The sequence below is a fragment of the Dermacentor albipictus genome, chromosome 2 (assembly GCF_038994185.2).
Source record: "Dermacentor albipictus isolate Rhodes 1998 colony chromosome 2, USDA_Dalb.pri_finalv2, whole genome shotgun sequence".
NCBI classification, from domain to species: domain Eukaryota; kingdom Metazoa; phylum Arthropoda; class Arachnida; order Ixodida; family Ixodidae; genus Dermacentor; species Dermacentor albipictus.
In genome coordinates this window covers 135318674-135335122 of record NC_091822.1, presented here as the reverse complement: position 1 = coordinate 135335122, position 16449 = coordinate 135318674, and the positions used below count along the sequence as shown (strand labels likewise).

Genomic DNA, 16449 nt, shown 5'->3' with positions numbered 1-16449 from the left:
AAACCTTCCAATCTTGAGTTGCATCACGCATCATGTTGTCACGGGCACGTGTCATGTTGTCGCCGCGGGCCCCCCAGTGTTCTGCCGACCCAGACGCCTCGCTGGTGATCGCCTTGCAATCGCAAATGCAGAATTCGACCACATGCTGAAACTGCGTATCATTCGTCCTTCGTCGAGCAGTTGGTCTTCAGCTAACCACATGGTACCAAATCGTGACCCAGGGGATTGGCGCCCGTGCGGTGACTACCGTGCACTCAACGCGTACGCCGTCCCTGATCGCCGTCCACTCCCTCACATTCATGACTGCACAGCCAACCTAGCTGGAACGGTAATATTCAGCAAGATAGATTCAGTCAAGGCCTACCATCGAATCTCTGTCAAGCCAGCGGAGATCCCAAAGATTGCAATTGCGACAGTAGCGATAATAGTTAGCAGCCGCGCCTGAGTACAGCTAAGCAATCGCAGACGCTTTCGTCGTGACAACATTTCTGTAGGTAAGATTTTTTTTTCTTTGCAGTGACTCCTCAGATTACAACTTTTTTTTTTCGCTGGATGTCAGTGCTTCAAATGAGTGTGGCACACACACTCGCAACGCATTATGAAACATTTAGACGGCTGTCGCTTCATTCATTTGCAAGTGAGGTTGTCAAGTAAAGAAGGTAATTTTAGAAAATGTCAAGGAGGAGGGCCAGCTATGCATCAACATAACTATGAATAAGAAACCACCCATAAGTAACAACAATTATGATATACATCCCAGATACACGAGATAATATTGCGCTATTTTTATATCCTAAATATAGATATATTCAAATATAGCTATTATATCCGGAGCTGGGTTAAAGCTTCTTTCGGCACCCAAACATTCTCGCTAATAACCCTCTTTCGGAGTTGCTCGCGCGTCTAGTTGAGGTTCTTATATTTATTTTTTATTTTTCACTTGCTTGCTTCGAAAGAGTCAGGAAAAAAGATATGCTCCATTTGCGCTGACGTCTCTGGCTCTGCGTTCCATTCGGTTGAAAGTGCTAGTGCCAACTACAAGGCTCTTCATTAGCACTTTGTGCCACGGAACCCATTACATCAGAAAATAAGGGCATCGTAAAACGACTAGACGTGTCTGAGTACGTACGCTGTGCGGGGTATGTTTCAAGCAGCATGTGAATGGGTACGCCCAAATGCTTCGTAACGGGCGAGGCGCCGAAGATATCGGGACGGCATGAAAGCACGCGTTTCGCTGTGCGTTCGGCAGTTTTGGCGATGACAGTTCGACGCGGACTCACTATCGAGGCAGATTCCTGTCGAACCAACTAGAGGAACGCGTGCCCACTCACTCACGTGAACACACGTTCACGCTCTCATAGATGCTGCAATGCAAAAAAAAGCTGTCCTCACTCAGACATGTCACACATATATGCACGCGTTCAAAGACCTCACCCCGTCTCTCTCTCTCTCTCTCACACACACACACACACACACACACACACACACACACACACACACACACACACACACACACACACACACACACACACACACACACACACACACACACACACACACACACACACACACACACACACACACACACACACACACACACACACACACACACACACACACACACCACACACACACACACGCACACACACACACGCACACGCACGCACGCCCACACACACACACACGCACAAACACACACACACAAACACAAACACAAACACACACACACACATGCACACACACACACGCACATAAGCACGGGTTCACGTACGCACGTACAGGCCTTCATGTGACAGAAAATAAATGTACTCGCAGTCACCCGTCACTGACAAAAGTCATCACTCGAAGAGAGCCTTTGCCGTCGGCGGGAGAAGGTTTCAAGGGGACCCGGCGTAAGTTTCTCCGAGCTGTTGAGAAATAATGAGGTTGTCGTGGGGAACATCACAGAGGCCAGGCTTCCTTTGACGACGACAAGCGAGAAAGAAAACGGCATCGTCGTAAATAATCCAGCAGCCGACGAGCTTCCGACACGGCGCTTGCGGCAAATTGCACGCAGCTCTACAAGACGCTGGCAACAGGTGAGCTCTTGCGGTCGTTGAAAATGCTCGCGAAGGCCGCCGTCGTGTTGATCCTTCTGCAAAGTGAGTTTTAGGCCGGGCGTTTAGCCACTAGAGACAAAGGCGCGTGGTGGGTTTGTTTTACTTATTCGAGAAAGTGAGTGTCTTACTGAAGCGAGTTATGAAGGCGTTGCAAATTCATATCCCTCCCCCCCCCCTCCCTCTCACCCGCTTTCGTTGGCGGCTTTCGTCGCCAGATCTTCAGGAACCCGTAGAGGCTCTGGCACAATGCACAATAACTGTCCTTCTCCTGAATTCCGGTAGGAGACTGTATTTTAACTTGTGAATTATGAAAAATTGACACCGTACGCGCAGTGAAGGAATGTTGTACAGGAAGAATATGCAAAATAGTATACAACTCTGTCTCCTTTAAGAGCCTGCAGTTGTTGCGGGCTGTTCGGTTTTAAGCAGCATGTCACGATGTATCGATAATACAACGCCTCCAGTCTTGACTTTTCACAGTTGCTAGACCTGCGTGCGAGTAAAACATATACTGCCATCCATTGTGACCACGTCATTACCGATATCACTATTGTAATTACGCGGTAATACAAATTTGGCGAAATTACAAGTCAGAGCACGTTATGGATCATGTTATGTACGGTATAATATTGCTCAAAAATATTTGTGAAGCGGAAAGCTACGTCCATATGGAAATGAACCTCGAGTCGCGTATCTTGCACGAAAACGCCATCCTTAGAGCAAGGAGCTAAGACACGTGATATATCTTTGCCGAAGAAAACCACGGAGTGATCGCTTTGCAATAGCAGAGCGTTTGCCGAGCAGAGCATCGCTTGGAAGATAGTGCCAGATAGTGGTACACGTATGACGACGCGTTAGTTTGCTTCTTGATGCGTATTTCTGTTTTCCAGCTGCTGCTTGTCAGAGACCCGAAGACAACAAGAAACCAAAGTCGCATCAGTGGAGTGAGTAAAAAGTTGCGATATTGTGCATAGCCCACTGAAAATCACGCTTACTGTGTAATCTAACGTACAAGATGGGAATATATCCGCTGCAAATCTCGCTCAAAATAATGGTTGTAAAGAGTTCACATCTGCACACCGTTGTGTACACGGCAAAATGAGGTAAGCTATCGTCTGTTTTCGTCAACTTTTTTATTACGGAATTGCTACATTTCATTGTTGTTGAAAAAGACGGCAACTCCTGAGGAATAAATTGTTGAGCAGATAAAGGTAGCGGAGGAAGCTAACATCTTACGGTTTTTGGCTTGCTGCATTTGTTATGCCGTCATCTCGAGCATGCAGTCGAACACCACGACAACGAACGCCTTTACTAGGAAATTACATCTATAACGAACGATTTTGTATGTCCTGGCTAAATTATAATATTTTGTCTTATACACTGGGAACACCTTTATAGGGAGAACCACAACAACGAATTCGCTCGTACAATAAAAGAACTTAGGCTTCCTCGACAGCTGTACAACGAACACACGTCAACGCCGCCACGGTTCTAGCTAGACGCCACTGTACTGTGGTGTGCGTATGGGGCGCCGGGAAAAACAAAGACTGTGCCGAAATGTCCAGACTTGTCGGCAGCTGCAATAGCATTGAACGCACTCTCTCTCCCCCTTTCATTACTCCATGAGATGAGTTCCTGGGAATTGACCACCGACAACATAGTCGCAACCTTCAAGTCGGAGACGAAGGTCGACGAAGGCAGTGAAGAGCCTACGGGCGTACTAAGTATTTTGGCGAAAAATGAAGTAATAGCTGCTCTCAGTCCTCTACGGCTGTACCCTGCGTCACTCCCGGATTTCGCCACGGGGCATGTATAGTTATTCTCAGTGTCATAAGCTCAGCCACGGTCGCACATTCTGCGGGAGGGCATGGGCAGACGAAAACGATATATCGAGTTCTCTCACTGGTTATCTCCTGAATTAATTGTTGAATAAATGTATTCTTTTGGTGAACGTACTTGACCTGCTCTGTCAGAGCTCCACGGCGCGCGATCTTTTGAACGAAGTGACATCTATAACGAAGGAATTTAGAGGTCCTAAGCGCTTCGTTGTAAAGGCGTCTGACTGTGGGGAGGCCAGCAACATTCCTAAGGATAGGGGCTAGGAAAGGCAGCAACGATAAGCACACGCGCGTCCGGCTTGCTAACAGGGGCTGGCGGAAGGAAATTATTGACGAGAAGAAACAAATAACGGGGCGGAACGAGAGCCGTGCAGGTGCCCAACGGTTCAAAACATAGTCTATGAGAGAAAAAGGGCGAAAAATTTCCTATTCAGGGGTTAGAACCGCCTTTTGCCGTCTTTCTCGTGGCACAAGATATATCTAGAGTAGCAGTACACTGTGCACTGAGTGATAATTTTTATTTTTCCCGGAATATTTAAAAACCGCCTGTGGCATGTTGCATAATTGTTGTCTTTGAGCTGGAATATTTGAAGAGGCGGGCATTACTAGCATGAGCAATCGAAACAAATGTCCATTTAATTAACAGCAATTAACTAGTTGGCGTCTTACGTAATTAATTTACGACACGTTGCAATTGACGAATTGCAGACGGTGAGTTTACAAGACGTGTTCAAAACGAATCTCCAGGATGGCACCAGTTTCGAGATTCCCTTTCTCAAAGCGGGGGACGAAATACATGGGCGTTCCAGTTACTTTTGTGCTTCTATGCGTAAAAGAATAGATAAAGTTTTGTTAAAAAGTAAGTCGAACAACAGTGCATTTTTTCGGCGAGCTTGATGGCGCACATCTCTAAGCTGGTGTCGTTCTAGAATTTCATGCGAAGTGGATACGTCTTGCAAACGCATCCACTACAATTGAAATATGTGCTGTAAAGAAATAAAGGACGAAGTTAATTAGTGAATTTTTAATTAAGAAAATATGTTTTGCACATTCTCGTGCAAGTCGTCATTATCATCATCAGCCTGGTTACGCCCACTGCAGGGCAAAGGACTCTCCCATACTTCTTCAACTACCTCGGTCATGTACTAATTTTGGCCATGTTGTCCCTGAAAACTTCTTAATCTCATACGCCCACCTAACTTTCTGCCACCCCCTGCAACGTTTCCCTTCCCTCGGAATCCAGTCCGTAACCCTTAATGGCCATCGGTTATCTTCCCTCCTCATTACATGTGCAGCCCATGCCCATTTCTTTTTCTTGATTTCAACTAAGATGTCATTAACTCGCGTTTTTTCCCTCACCCAATCTGCTCTTTTCTTATCCCTTAACGTTACACCCATCATTCTTCTTTCCATATCTTGTTGCGTCGTCTTCAATTTAAGTAGAACCCTTTTCGTAAGCCTCCAGGTTTCGGCCCCGTACGTGAGTACTGCAAGTAAGTGCAAGTAATCTCCGCCTATTTAAATAATCGAGCTCAAGGACAAGAATTATATTATCTGCGTGAGGCATTTTTTAAAAAATTCAGAAAACTTGAAAATGATCTTATCATAATGTCCACGAGCGATACGTTGCCTTCTACTAGCATCAGGCTTGAATGCACAGCTTGCTAGAAAAAAAAAGTACTAGAAGAAACTCCCGTACTGCGATCGTCTCGCCGCCGTGGGAATCATGGGTAATGTATGTGGTCCGCAGTTAGTGCACGGATTTGTCTAATCCACGTGCTTGTGACTTCGAACGTTTTTGCAACATTACTTATTGTGCTATATTCTTGTAAATTCCCAAGCGATCTTTGTTTTCTTAACGCCGCAACGCAGTTAGTCTCTGCTAACTTGCGTAACCATGGCGAATTGCAGCATTTAAACCCCCATAGCTTTGCGGAAGATCATCAAACTGCAAATTCACAAAAGCGTTTGAAGCCGAAAGGACAAAGTTTAGGCAAATCCATGGAGTGCTCGTCATTTTCATGCTACGGTGGTGCTCTTTAGACCATTTTCAATCGCCGCCATATTTTGAAACTCTGTAATGGTGGCATTTTGAGCTAATCAGAGAAGCCGCAGCAGCCCTGTAGACCAATCAGAGGTGACAAGATGGAGAAAGCGACAATACGCTGGAATTTAACAATGCAGATAGCAGTACGTCTGGCTGAAACGCCGTACTTGCAGTTTCCTTAGACACTAGTACCGGATTTCACTCGAGTAATGTTTGCAGGGAATTCGATACTTAGGAGGCTGAAAACAAAAACGTCTTTCGCTCTAGTGCAGCAAAATTGGTTTGACAAATTGGTTTGAAATTTGTTGACGACACGCTTAATTGCTACGGCGGCGAACCAACTAACATTTCAGGAGAAAGCACGCCTGTCGTCTACCTACATCTACTGGTTTACACCATTTACTAGTTTTGTCTCTTCCGTGCAGAAAACTTCCTGCGTGACTGGCATATTCTGATGAAGCATGTGTTCACACCGGAAGAAGAAGAAAGCCTGCTGAGATGTTGCGCGCCAAGTGAGGCAACGCAATTAGTTTTATATCGCTTTTTACCTCGCTGTGTCATTGTGAAAGTTGTTCTGCAACTTTGAATGTTCGTAGACTACAGTGGTCGCTTTGGCGCTTTCTCTTTTTCAGATAAAACCGAGGCTCTAAAGGCGTGCATTAACGAAGCTGGACTGACGTTTGTACAATACAAGCAGGTACTGTGGGTTGCTCCTTGTCGTTTGCCCTTGTGCGTTAACCGAAAGTATGCTTCAAAGAAGAGCAGTGGTCGCTTGTAACATGCACAACAAGCACGGATGGCCAAGTTTAGTTGCTGAGATCGGTAATATGCTCCAAATGGAAGCTGAAGTGGTTCCCAGACGAGATAGTAGAACGTTGTGAGCTTAACGGGAAGGCGGTAACAGGAAACCAGCCGATCGTTCTTGATTCAACCATACATTACGACGCCTAGGATTCAGTGTTGTTGTTTCATTCTAGATTATAACTGAAGAAACACAAGCTTCTTAAAAACATTTAGGTTGGAAAGTAGATCCTAAGGTGTTTATTTCCTCACCTCCCTTGGCGGGGAGTGGGGGAGGGGGGGAGAGAGAGCGCTGTGTAATCGTGACGCGATGTCAAGCTGAACGGTCGAATCGGACTGCCTAGTGTGGGGGCATGATAAGACACGAAATGAGCGGTAACGGACGGCTTGACGGGCACAGTGAACGTCGGCCGCAAAAAGACAAACATAAAGCAGCGTCACTCCTACAGAAGCAGGAGCGCTGTCTGCTCAATTTCCCATGTGTTTAAGCAGTGAGCAACCGTGGCCCGCATTAAAATCAAATTAATTAAATTCTGAGGTCTTACGTGCCAAAATCACGATATGGTTGCGAGTCACGCCAAAGTAGGGAGACTCCGGAATAATTTTGGCTACCTGGGTTTCGTTACTGCACCCCTGTCCACGGTGCACGGGCGTTTTTCGCATTTCGCCCTGCACCGGAATGCGGTCGCCACGGCTGGGATTCGATCTCGCAACCTCCGCAGAGTGACTCTACCCTCGGGCTTAGCAGCGCAATGGCAAAGCGTCTACTCCACAATGGCGGGTGCGCGGCGCACACGAGAGGGCGCAGGTGAAGGTCGAATTATCCGAAGCGGCATGCTTTCGCGTTCCGACTAAACTAGTGTTTCTTTTTTTTTCCTGTAGCAAAGTATGGTTTCTCCTCGGGACTTTTAAGCGCTTTCAAATTCGCCGGTAAGTCATATTAACCTAGGTCGAGATAATTGTAGCCTACTGTAATAGCAAATGACAACAGCCAGGGAAACAAAAGCCATCACTCAATCTTTCTTAAATATTTGAAGAGCGTTTTTCAGATAAGTTGTGTTTTTGCGTTTATATTTGTGCATATTTCACATATAGTCAATTGCTATATATATATATGTCTCCTGGTCAATCGCTGTTTGCCTTGCAAGGGAGGCTGTGGGCTCTAGTCAAGTCGCTTGTCCAAAGCGACTTTTACCCGCAGTCTCCTCCATCACTGATGGAAATAAAGAAGTTATTATTATTATTATTATTATTATTATTATTATTATTATTATTATTATTATTATTATTATTATTATTATTATTATTATTTATAATCAAGGTCTAGCGCCGACCACGCACGTGCCCCGGTTTACTGTCAGTGGCAAGTGCGCCAAATATTCTGTATCGACTGCGCATGCTCAGTGGGGCCACTGTCTATATAAGTGTCTCGCCCAACGGAACATTAAAAAAGAGACGACTGTACCTGCATTGCAACATTGAATACGGCGAAAATGGCGTACTGTTACTATGAGACTGTAATACTGTGCGGCTGCGGATTAATGTCTGCAGTATACTCTCGCACTGGCGTTAGCGGTGTGAAATTCTTCCAGATTCAGTGATTCGTATATAACGAAATCCCTAAATGTTAGTCGGACGGAGAGTTTCGTAACGCTGCGTCTCAGAAAAAAAAATTATTGACCTATATTTGAACGAATACCATACATGGTTGTTTTAAATCGACGCTAAAAGGCTGAGATATCGGTCACATTGAGTCACGTCCTCAAAACATGCACTTCTTCTTGCTGGTACTCTAAACGTGAAAAAGTTTCACCGTGTTTCTTCTTACGCTGTGAATTAGTGGGCGTTAAAGAATGCGTTCGTTTTATCGTTCTTCAGATCAAGAGCGCCGTCAGGAAATGGAGATCCAGTAAGGTGAGTAATTGCTTGAATACGCACAGTCACTCTGATTCTGAGCGTCATCGATTGCTTCAATTTTCTGCTCGCGCACAAGCAAGTGCTGCGAAACAGCTAGAAAGACAAGTAACCTAAAGAGAACAGCTACGCTCGCGTCTGCAACTGATAAGGAGATGGGGACGAGTGCCTACATGTCATCGACTTCTCTGACCATCGCAGATCACAGCCGTCTAATGTCATGACGCCTACAGATGGTTATTGTCGCGCATTTTCTTCTAGAAACTACCGAGGGCGTACTAACTGGTTGTGTTTGTTCAGGCAGAGGGTACCGCTAAATCATGCGTTGTCATTATTAAATGCCTAACCGAACTTTGAGGGGGAAATCTATAATAGGTGGAGGCAGATAAAGCAAACAAAAAAGATTTCACTGAATTGAATGACTTTTGATCGTAGCCCTATTTTACATTAAAGTGAATGATGAGCTTTTCCTTAATTGTTCTGCCACCAGCTGTAAAATTTGTACTGAGCTAATTCGGTCAATCAGCTTTGACTTGAAGATTAGTTCGAGATATCCATAAGTTACTTCGCTTTCATTTGTTAAAATTCAATAACAATATTCAGGAATTATGGCGATTGACATTGCAGACGGTGCGACAGCTGGTTGGCTGACGTCCAGGCAAATATTTGTTTCAATGATGATTTTTATTGACCAGCTTTGAGTGTATGTTAAATTTATTTGCGTCACTGTGAACGGCACCTTTAACCTTTTCATTGAATCCTTTTTGTGCTTACTACGTACTAGTGTCGCCGTCTGCAGACTTTTGCTTACTAGAAAAGTGGAATGGTGGACCCAGGAACGTTCGCTCCAAGCGTCTCTACAATACGCACATCGGCAGGCTGCACACATATTACACCTTGCGTAATTCATTTTCTGCTCTTTAGATGTCGTGCCGTGGCTGCTCGTACGGTGCTTCAGCTATATATATAAGTATGCTGCGCAACAGCCTCTGAAAGCGCATTCTGAAAGCTCGCAATTCACTTTCACTATCTTCCGTTATGTCCTTGACGGTTATTGCCCAGAACATCCACTTTCGTCGTAACCACTGTGCAACCGGATGACACTCAACGGTCGCTGATCTACGCGACGACACAGGTGCAGTGAGCTGCACAACGCTAAGACGAGCGAGGGTTACGGCATATATTGGTTCCGCACGAGGCAGATCAAAAGTAAAGCACTATATTCGGTGCAAAAAATGTGCATTCTGATTCCCGGGTACCCAATGTATTAAAAGCAGCACCGTCCAAGCAACTGCATGGCGCCAACTTAAATTTTGTTCTTTCGGCGAGGGAAACCTCAGCCTTTCATGGCACACGTGAGTGCAACTCCTCGCGACGTTTTTCATCCTGCGTAAGTAGAAATCGCACGCGAGGCAAATTCAGAAAAAAGAAAACAAAGAAAAAGAAAGAGTGGGCCTGACACGAGCGCGCGAAGACTCTATTAAAACGAAAACGAGAAAAGAAGTCTGCACAAATGAAGATGTCCATAGTCCATACATGAGGTGCGCACATGAAAAGCAGGCTCGAATCGCAAGGCCATTTGTATATGCTGCAGAAGAGTTCGTCAGAACCTCTGGTTGTAAATCATGCTAGAGAAAAGAATAACAGGGAAGGAAAGAAAACGAGAAACTGATTTTAGAAGCGTAGAGCTTACGCAATGTCCCGGCGCGCTCATGAAGAAACGTACAAAAGTTGTGTCTGAAAGGTGCGTCTTCCTGCCAATGGCCATTGGCAGGGAGACACACCTTTCAGACACGGCTTTATTTTCCCGTATTTTAGTGTAACGCGCCATAGCTGACTCACGTATGCACGGTTCTGCGCCTCGCTGATATGTTCAGCGCATGCACTTTCTTACAACGGGGGTCACTTTGACCATGCAGTTCACGTCTAAATATACGGGGCCATATAAGGCGAGCAAGCAACAAAACTCACTAGACCAGCACATTTCATCCTGCACAATGCAATCGCAATGAGAACACATTGACGAAAACTGTAGAGGTAATAAAGGTATTAAGTAGCGATGAATGTACCTTGAGGATATGTTTGCGAGGTCTTTTGTATGACAAAAATTAATCTACAAAACTAAATAGGCACACGTTTACCTAGGGTTTGCGTCATTTACAGATCAAAAATGGCCGTCCCAGTCCAGAAGTAGAAGAAAAGGACCTTTCGGAAATTGCGGTAAGAGTAGTGAATTACGCCAAGAAGTGTAACGTTAATTTTAGAAGGTCATTGTTGATCTAATACCCAGAGTGGCGCAATTATGCAATGGCCATGAATTTCTCACAGATGGCGTATACGCGTTTCATTGTTATTCTTTCTGGACAATTTGTCGTTTATTTTCCCTGCTTCCAGGATTCAAAAACTTCGCTGCGTGAACTTGTTGAGAAGGCCCGCACACTTGGAGTAAGTGTGTAAAATGTTTCTTGCTTTTCTCACACCAGGATACAAGGAATTAGGCAGAAATGTGATTCATCATTTTTTTCCATAGTATCGCGCTTCTAAAGCAAGATAATCAGTCGTATTGAACGATACGAGTATAACGGATTACTGGGGCATTTGACCTAATCAAGGGCTTGTCACCTAGGGCGGTCACCCAGCGATAGAGACATTGGAACCAATGAACGATATGAACGAGAGAACCGGAGGGAAAACGGTACAACCGCATGAAATCGTGCAAGCTGATTGTAGTCGTGTTTTTCGATATCGGTTCAGTGGTCACGGCCGTTTACCTCTAGCTCAAATGTATTGGATGACTAATACTCCTGTCACACAGACGCGTCTAAAGTCCTTTTATCTCGCTTCAACCAAGGACGTCTTTATCTCGAGGGAGATGCGCGCCGTGTCACACGCGTTAGTCCTTTAGCAAAGGAAGTTTAAGGAAGTTCCTAGCGAAAGGAGATGGAAGATCTCCCTTGCAGACTGAAGGGAGCACTCTTGTTCCCAGCGTGCTTGAATTTCGAGTCAAGAAATCACCCTCATTTTTATTAATTTCACTTTTACCAGCAATTATAACTGTTCTTATTGCATATAATATAGTATTTGAGCAATGGCGAAAATATTTGAGTTGAGAAGCTACATTCGACTCGAGTAGGCACATGCTGGCTAGCAGAGCGGACAAAATCGCTGTGTCTGAGGTACATGCTATGTTGAGTACATGCTCGTTTTTTTTTTGTCTTTAAGATAGATGACATTTTTAAGATGCAATGCATAAATAATTGTATTTTGTAAGAAAAGACAAGTAACCAGAACTTTTTAGCAATATATAACGTGTTTCTTTCATGACTGCGTACGAGGTGAGCAACGCCTAATGGGCCCCCAGCGGCAGCTTTCAAAAGCTCGCTTATAGCCACTGAGCTAACTCCTTTGAGGTGAAGCTCCCTTGCGGTCCTTTAAGGGACGGAAGTTTGAAGGAGATCCGAGTTGCCCGTGTGACACCGGTATTGGTCAGTAATTAAGTTTATCAAACGTGCTTGCGAGATAGACGGGTGTCATAATTACGTGCATACATATATGTTTCAGGACAAAGTGACCAGCCAACGAGGTTAAATAACGCGCTTTCCTTACATCGGACCCTCGCCCTCCCTTCCAACCTGCCCCTATGCCTCCATGATAGTGTGGAGAGTCTTCGAATATTCTATATCACCACATGCACTCTTGCCGATTAAGATATTTCTTATCACGTGTACGTCGCCTACTTTATACCTGAGGTTGGTGATTTTGCTGCGACGGCAGCTAAAGAAGCCCGACAATGAGATTGCTATGTCCACTTGTCCTACTTTAACCTCACGCCGACGACGTCACCATCTAACCGTCATCGTCAGGCCAAAGCTTCTTCCTCAGTTTAGCGCTAAAAATAGGGTTAGGCAAAACAAAACCATGCCAGCCATCACGTTTGGGATTAGAACTAATGTTGTGGTGGCGATGTGTGATTAGAAGCTGGACGCGCTAACCATGATGAATCTCATCACGCAACCTTTGCGCGTAACGTTCTGTGTAGGTTCTTTGCAGCCCCCAAATGACTCTGAGAGTGATGGTGTACGTGAATGAATGAATGAATTTTTATTTGACAGAAAATACAAAGACGCTCTGCCTAAGAGGCTGACAAAAAGGAACGAATGCCTAAGTTTCAGTCTCACTTTTCAATAAAAAAAAAAACTCAAGAATACACGATAAGCAAACTACATAAAGTGAATGCGTGGTAGAAGGTAAAAAGGACACTGACCACTAAAATAATACACACACCGAATACATACACCGGGAACGGAAGGTACATGTAATACGTAACAGAAATGTTGAATGCAAGTTGCAGTTTCAAAGTAAAAAAGTGAAGCCAGTTCCACGCAGTGAAAGCTGTCAAAACAGTGAAGCTGGTGGTCGTTTACTCAAGTTTGAGCTCGTTTAGCGCGATTTTCATGAAAGTCTTTTGTCTCGTCGTCGTTTTGCTAGAGTCGAGCTTTGGTTCTGAATTGCGCATACTCTGCACACGCGTGAGGCTGTGATAAAAGCACAGTCTATCAAAAACCTTGCAGCTGCGGCAGCGCTCAACGCCGTGGAATTCTCTCTTGAACCGTCCATCGGCACCCTCCGCGGGAGGAATCTCTCTGCGTCGACGTCTCTGGTCGGCTTCCTACTTTCGAAGTTGGTGCTTAACTTGCCTGTGCTGGCGCTTGACTTGGGTTGCCTTCTCTTGAAAGGGGGGCTGGCTTTCCTCCACCGGCGCTTGGCTTGCGCTTCCCGTTCTCGATCCTCCGCGGTAGCGGCTTCTCTGCGTTTGCATTTTGCTTGTGCTTCTCGCTAGCGAAGCTCGCTATTTGCGAGACGTCTGCGCTGCCGCTCTCGTGCAAGCACCCGCTGCAGCTCGCGCCGAACGTAATCCTTGGGGCGAAAGGGCGCGCGCCGGCGAAACACCTGCTCATATACCCCTCTTCTCCCCCCTCCTATGGCCTATCCCACATAGTGTGTCTGTGCCATTAACTTGCCTCCCTGCATGACACTGGATGCAAGAGAGCGAATGCTCGACTTAGAACAGCTCAGCTGTTATTAATCATCTTTGAAGCGAGAACGAGTACATGCTCACATTTCTTTAAGGATTCCTAGAGATGGTGATTCGCTTACAATAGTGTGTATGACAGTATGATGGTTGAGAAAATCGGCCACTATGATTGTTTGGCTTTGCGTGCCATAGTTTGTCCACATCTTGGCCTTGTAAATTATGTGCCTCCTATCATTTTTGTGTTCTTTCGGAAGGTATTTTCTGAAGAAGGCGCTTTCATTAAGCCTAATATCTTGAAATATTGCAATGGCTGATTTTGTTTGTTTGTTGGTGCCGGTATTTCGGAGGCCACAAAAGGCAATATACTGTAGCGCACAGAGACGACGTTGTGGGCAAATCAAAGTTTTCGCCCCTACAGATAGTACTAGAGCGACCTCGTCCTTAAGTGCATTTCGGCTAGTTTGGGAGAGTGTGCTGTTGGGCTATTGGGTACATGGTGGTAAGACCGAAAACACCACAGAAAACGTGACAAGAAAGAGAGACGCACAATATTGCAGTGGGTGAGGAAAGCATTCTGTGTATCGTTAGAAAGTTGCAATTGAGAAGATGGTCATGTGTGTTGTGAGAGACTGCTTCTGTCACAGTCAATGCGTTCAGAGAAGTGAAGTCTGCTTGCTTTCGTGTTAACGATTGACCATATTTAAGCCGAGCCTGCGTAAAAGCAATGGCGATCAAGACTCGTAAGGTGGCCGGTGGTGATGACAGAGCGGGGACCTTAGAACGAAATTTATTTCTATTTGTAATTATTATGCTCAGACAGCGTAATCATGTACACATAGAACGTGGGAATGGCTTTCAAACAAATGGTAGCGTAGCCAGCGCCTATATACGTAGGAGGGCGCTATGCTGCTGCGTTTGGATTGAGTTGAGTGTGCAAATGCCTGCGGTGCGGTGAAAAACTTGCATGTGCACAAAAGAGACTGGCGCTGGAAAACACAGTGCCGTGAAACTGTCGTATTTTCAGTCTTTTTGTGAGTGACTTCAAGTGGGTTATTTTCCACCCATGTTAGCGTCAGCAGAATACGAAGCGCTTATGAAAAAACTGAAGCAGCTACAGGATTATCAGAAGATAGTGCCCAGAGTAAGCTAAACGTAGAGGTGGTGAACTTCATCATCTCATGCCGTGATTCTTTTCGAGAAAAAAAAAACCCAAGGCACCGTCATTATAATCACGCTTGAATTGCCGTTTCACCCTCTGCTGGTAGCAAGGTTACCTGAACGAGTGCGATCGCACACGGACGCAATAATAGTACGGTTACTTAGCGGACGGTGTGCCACTGTAATGCATACGAATATTTCTTTGCGCTATTCAATGTGACTAATAATTTCTTGTCTGCGCTCGACAGTGTTTGCACAGAGTGTGTACGGCCCATAGCATTTCAATATTGTGGATAGCACTTGTATTACCTGTGTTGGGAATTTTGCCTACACAGACACTTCTATCTATCTATCTATCTATCTATCTATCTATCTATCTATCTATCTATCTATCTATCTATCTATCTATCTATCTATCTATCTATCTATCTATCTATCTATCTATCTATCTATCTATCTATCTATCTATCTATCTATCTATCTATCTATCTATCTATCTATCTATCTCTCTCTCTCTCTCTCTCTCTCTCTCTCTCTATATATATATATATATATATATATATATATATATATATATATATATATATATATATATATATATATATATATATATATATATATATATATACCAGAAAAAAAAGCAGTTCTGGGTCCGGGTAAATATTCACAGTGAAGTAGACGCGCGAATGAAGCGGTTTATTAAACCGCGTCATACGCGCGTCTACTTCACTGTATATATAGATATATATATATATATATATATATATATATATATATATATATATATATATATATATATATATATATATATATATATAGCTTTCCCAGTTTACGCAGTGCACACAGGACAAAGTGCTAGTCTGTTTGTATTAATCGTAGTGCCTATAGTATGCACGTCATGCATTCTTCTATTGCATCTTTTTGCAAAAACAGTGTCCAATATTCTGGAGTTGCTGCTTGCTTGTAATGTCAAGCTTCCCACGGGTAAAAATATTTCCACATTCACAATTTCGCCACCTTCTAACTTCGCTCTGCCTTTTGGTTTATTTCAGAAATGCATCGCCAAAATTAAGTGAATTGATCTTCAAAAAGCAATAAAAACGCTTCTCAAGAATTGCTGTGGAGTGTCAATGAAGCCCACTGACAGCTTCTGACGAAGGGAGGCGCTGCTATACACATTCTTTGTCATCCACGCAGGGAAGTGCCTTGCTACTTGAGATTCGAGCTGGTTGCCTAAGGACAAAAACATACCGTGGCAAACACTCACATAGAGATAAGGCACGTGTATGCTGCGGCGAAACTCCGGAGACCATACAGCACATCTTAATGGAATGCGAAGGGATTCACCCAGTGAGTCCCGTAGGCAACGTACACCTCCCAGAAGCTCTTGTATTTAAAGTGGACGGAAGCATAAAGCGGTCAGTAGTCGAGATAAACAAGAGAAATTCAGACTATTGGCGGAAAAACGCAGGGAAGGGTTTGACACGGCCGGTTCTGTTACTAGGACAGGTGGAGAGAAGTGGTTCTTGTGGGAAAGGACGAAAGGCTGGCACTATC

At 44.6% G+C, this 16449-nt stretch overlaps 1 protein-coding gene across 1 annotated transcript; it reads left to right on the top strand.

The window, feature by feature from the left end:
• Window positions 1-2036: 2036 nt before the first annotated feature.
• LOC135918158 (uncharacterized) lies at window positions 2037-16006 on the top strand. Its single transcript, XM_065451822.1, has 8 exons — window positions 2037-2141; window positions 2990-3043; window positions 6410-6496; window positions 6617-6681; window positions 8664-8699; window positions 10863-10919; window positions 11094-11144; window positions 15945-16006. Exons 1-8 carry the CDS (start codon window positions 2102-2104, stop codon window positions 15966-15968), a joined length of 414 nt encoding a protein of 137 aa, XP_065307894.1. The 5' UTR covers window positions 2037-2101; the 3' UTR covers window positions 15969-16006.
• Window positions 16007-16449: the final 443 nt, after the last annotated feature.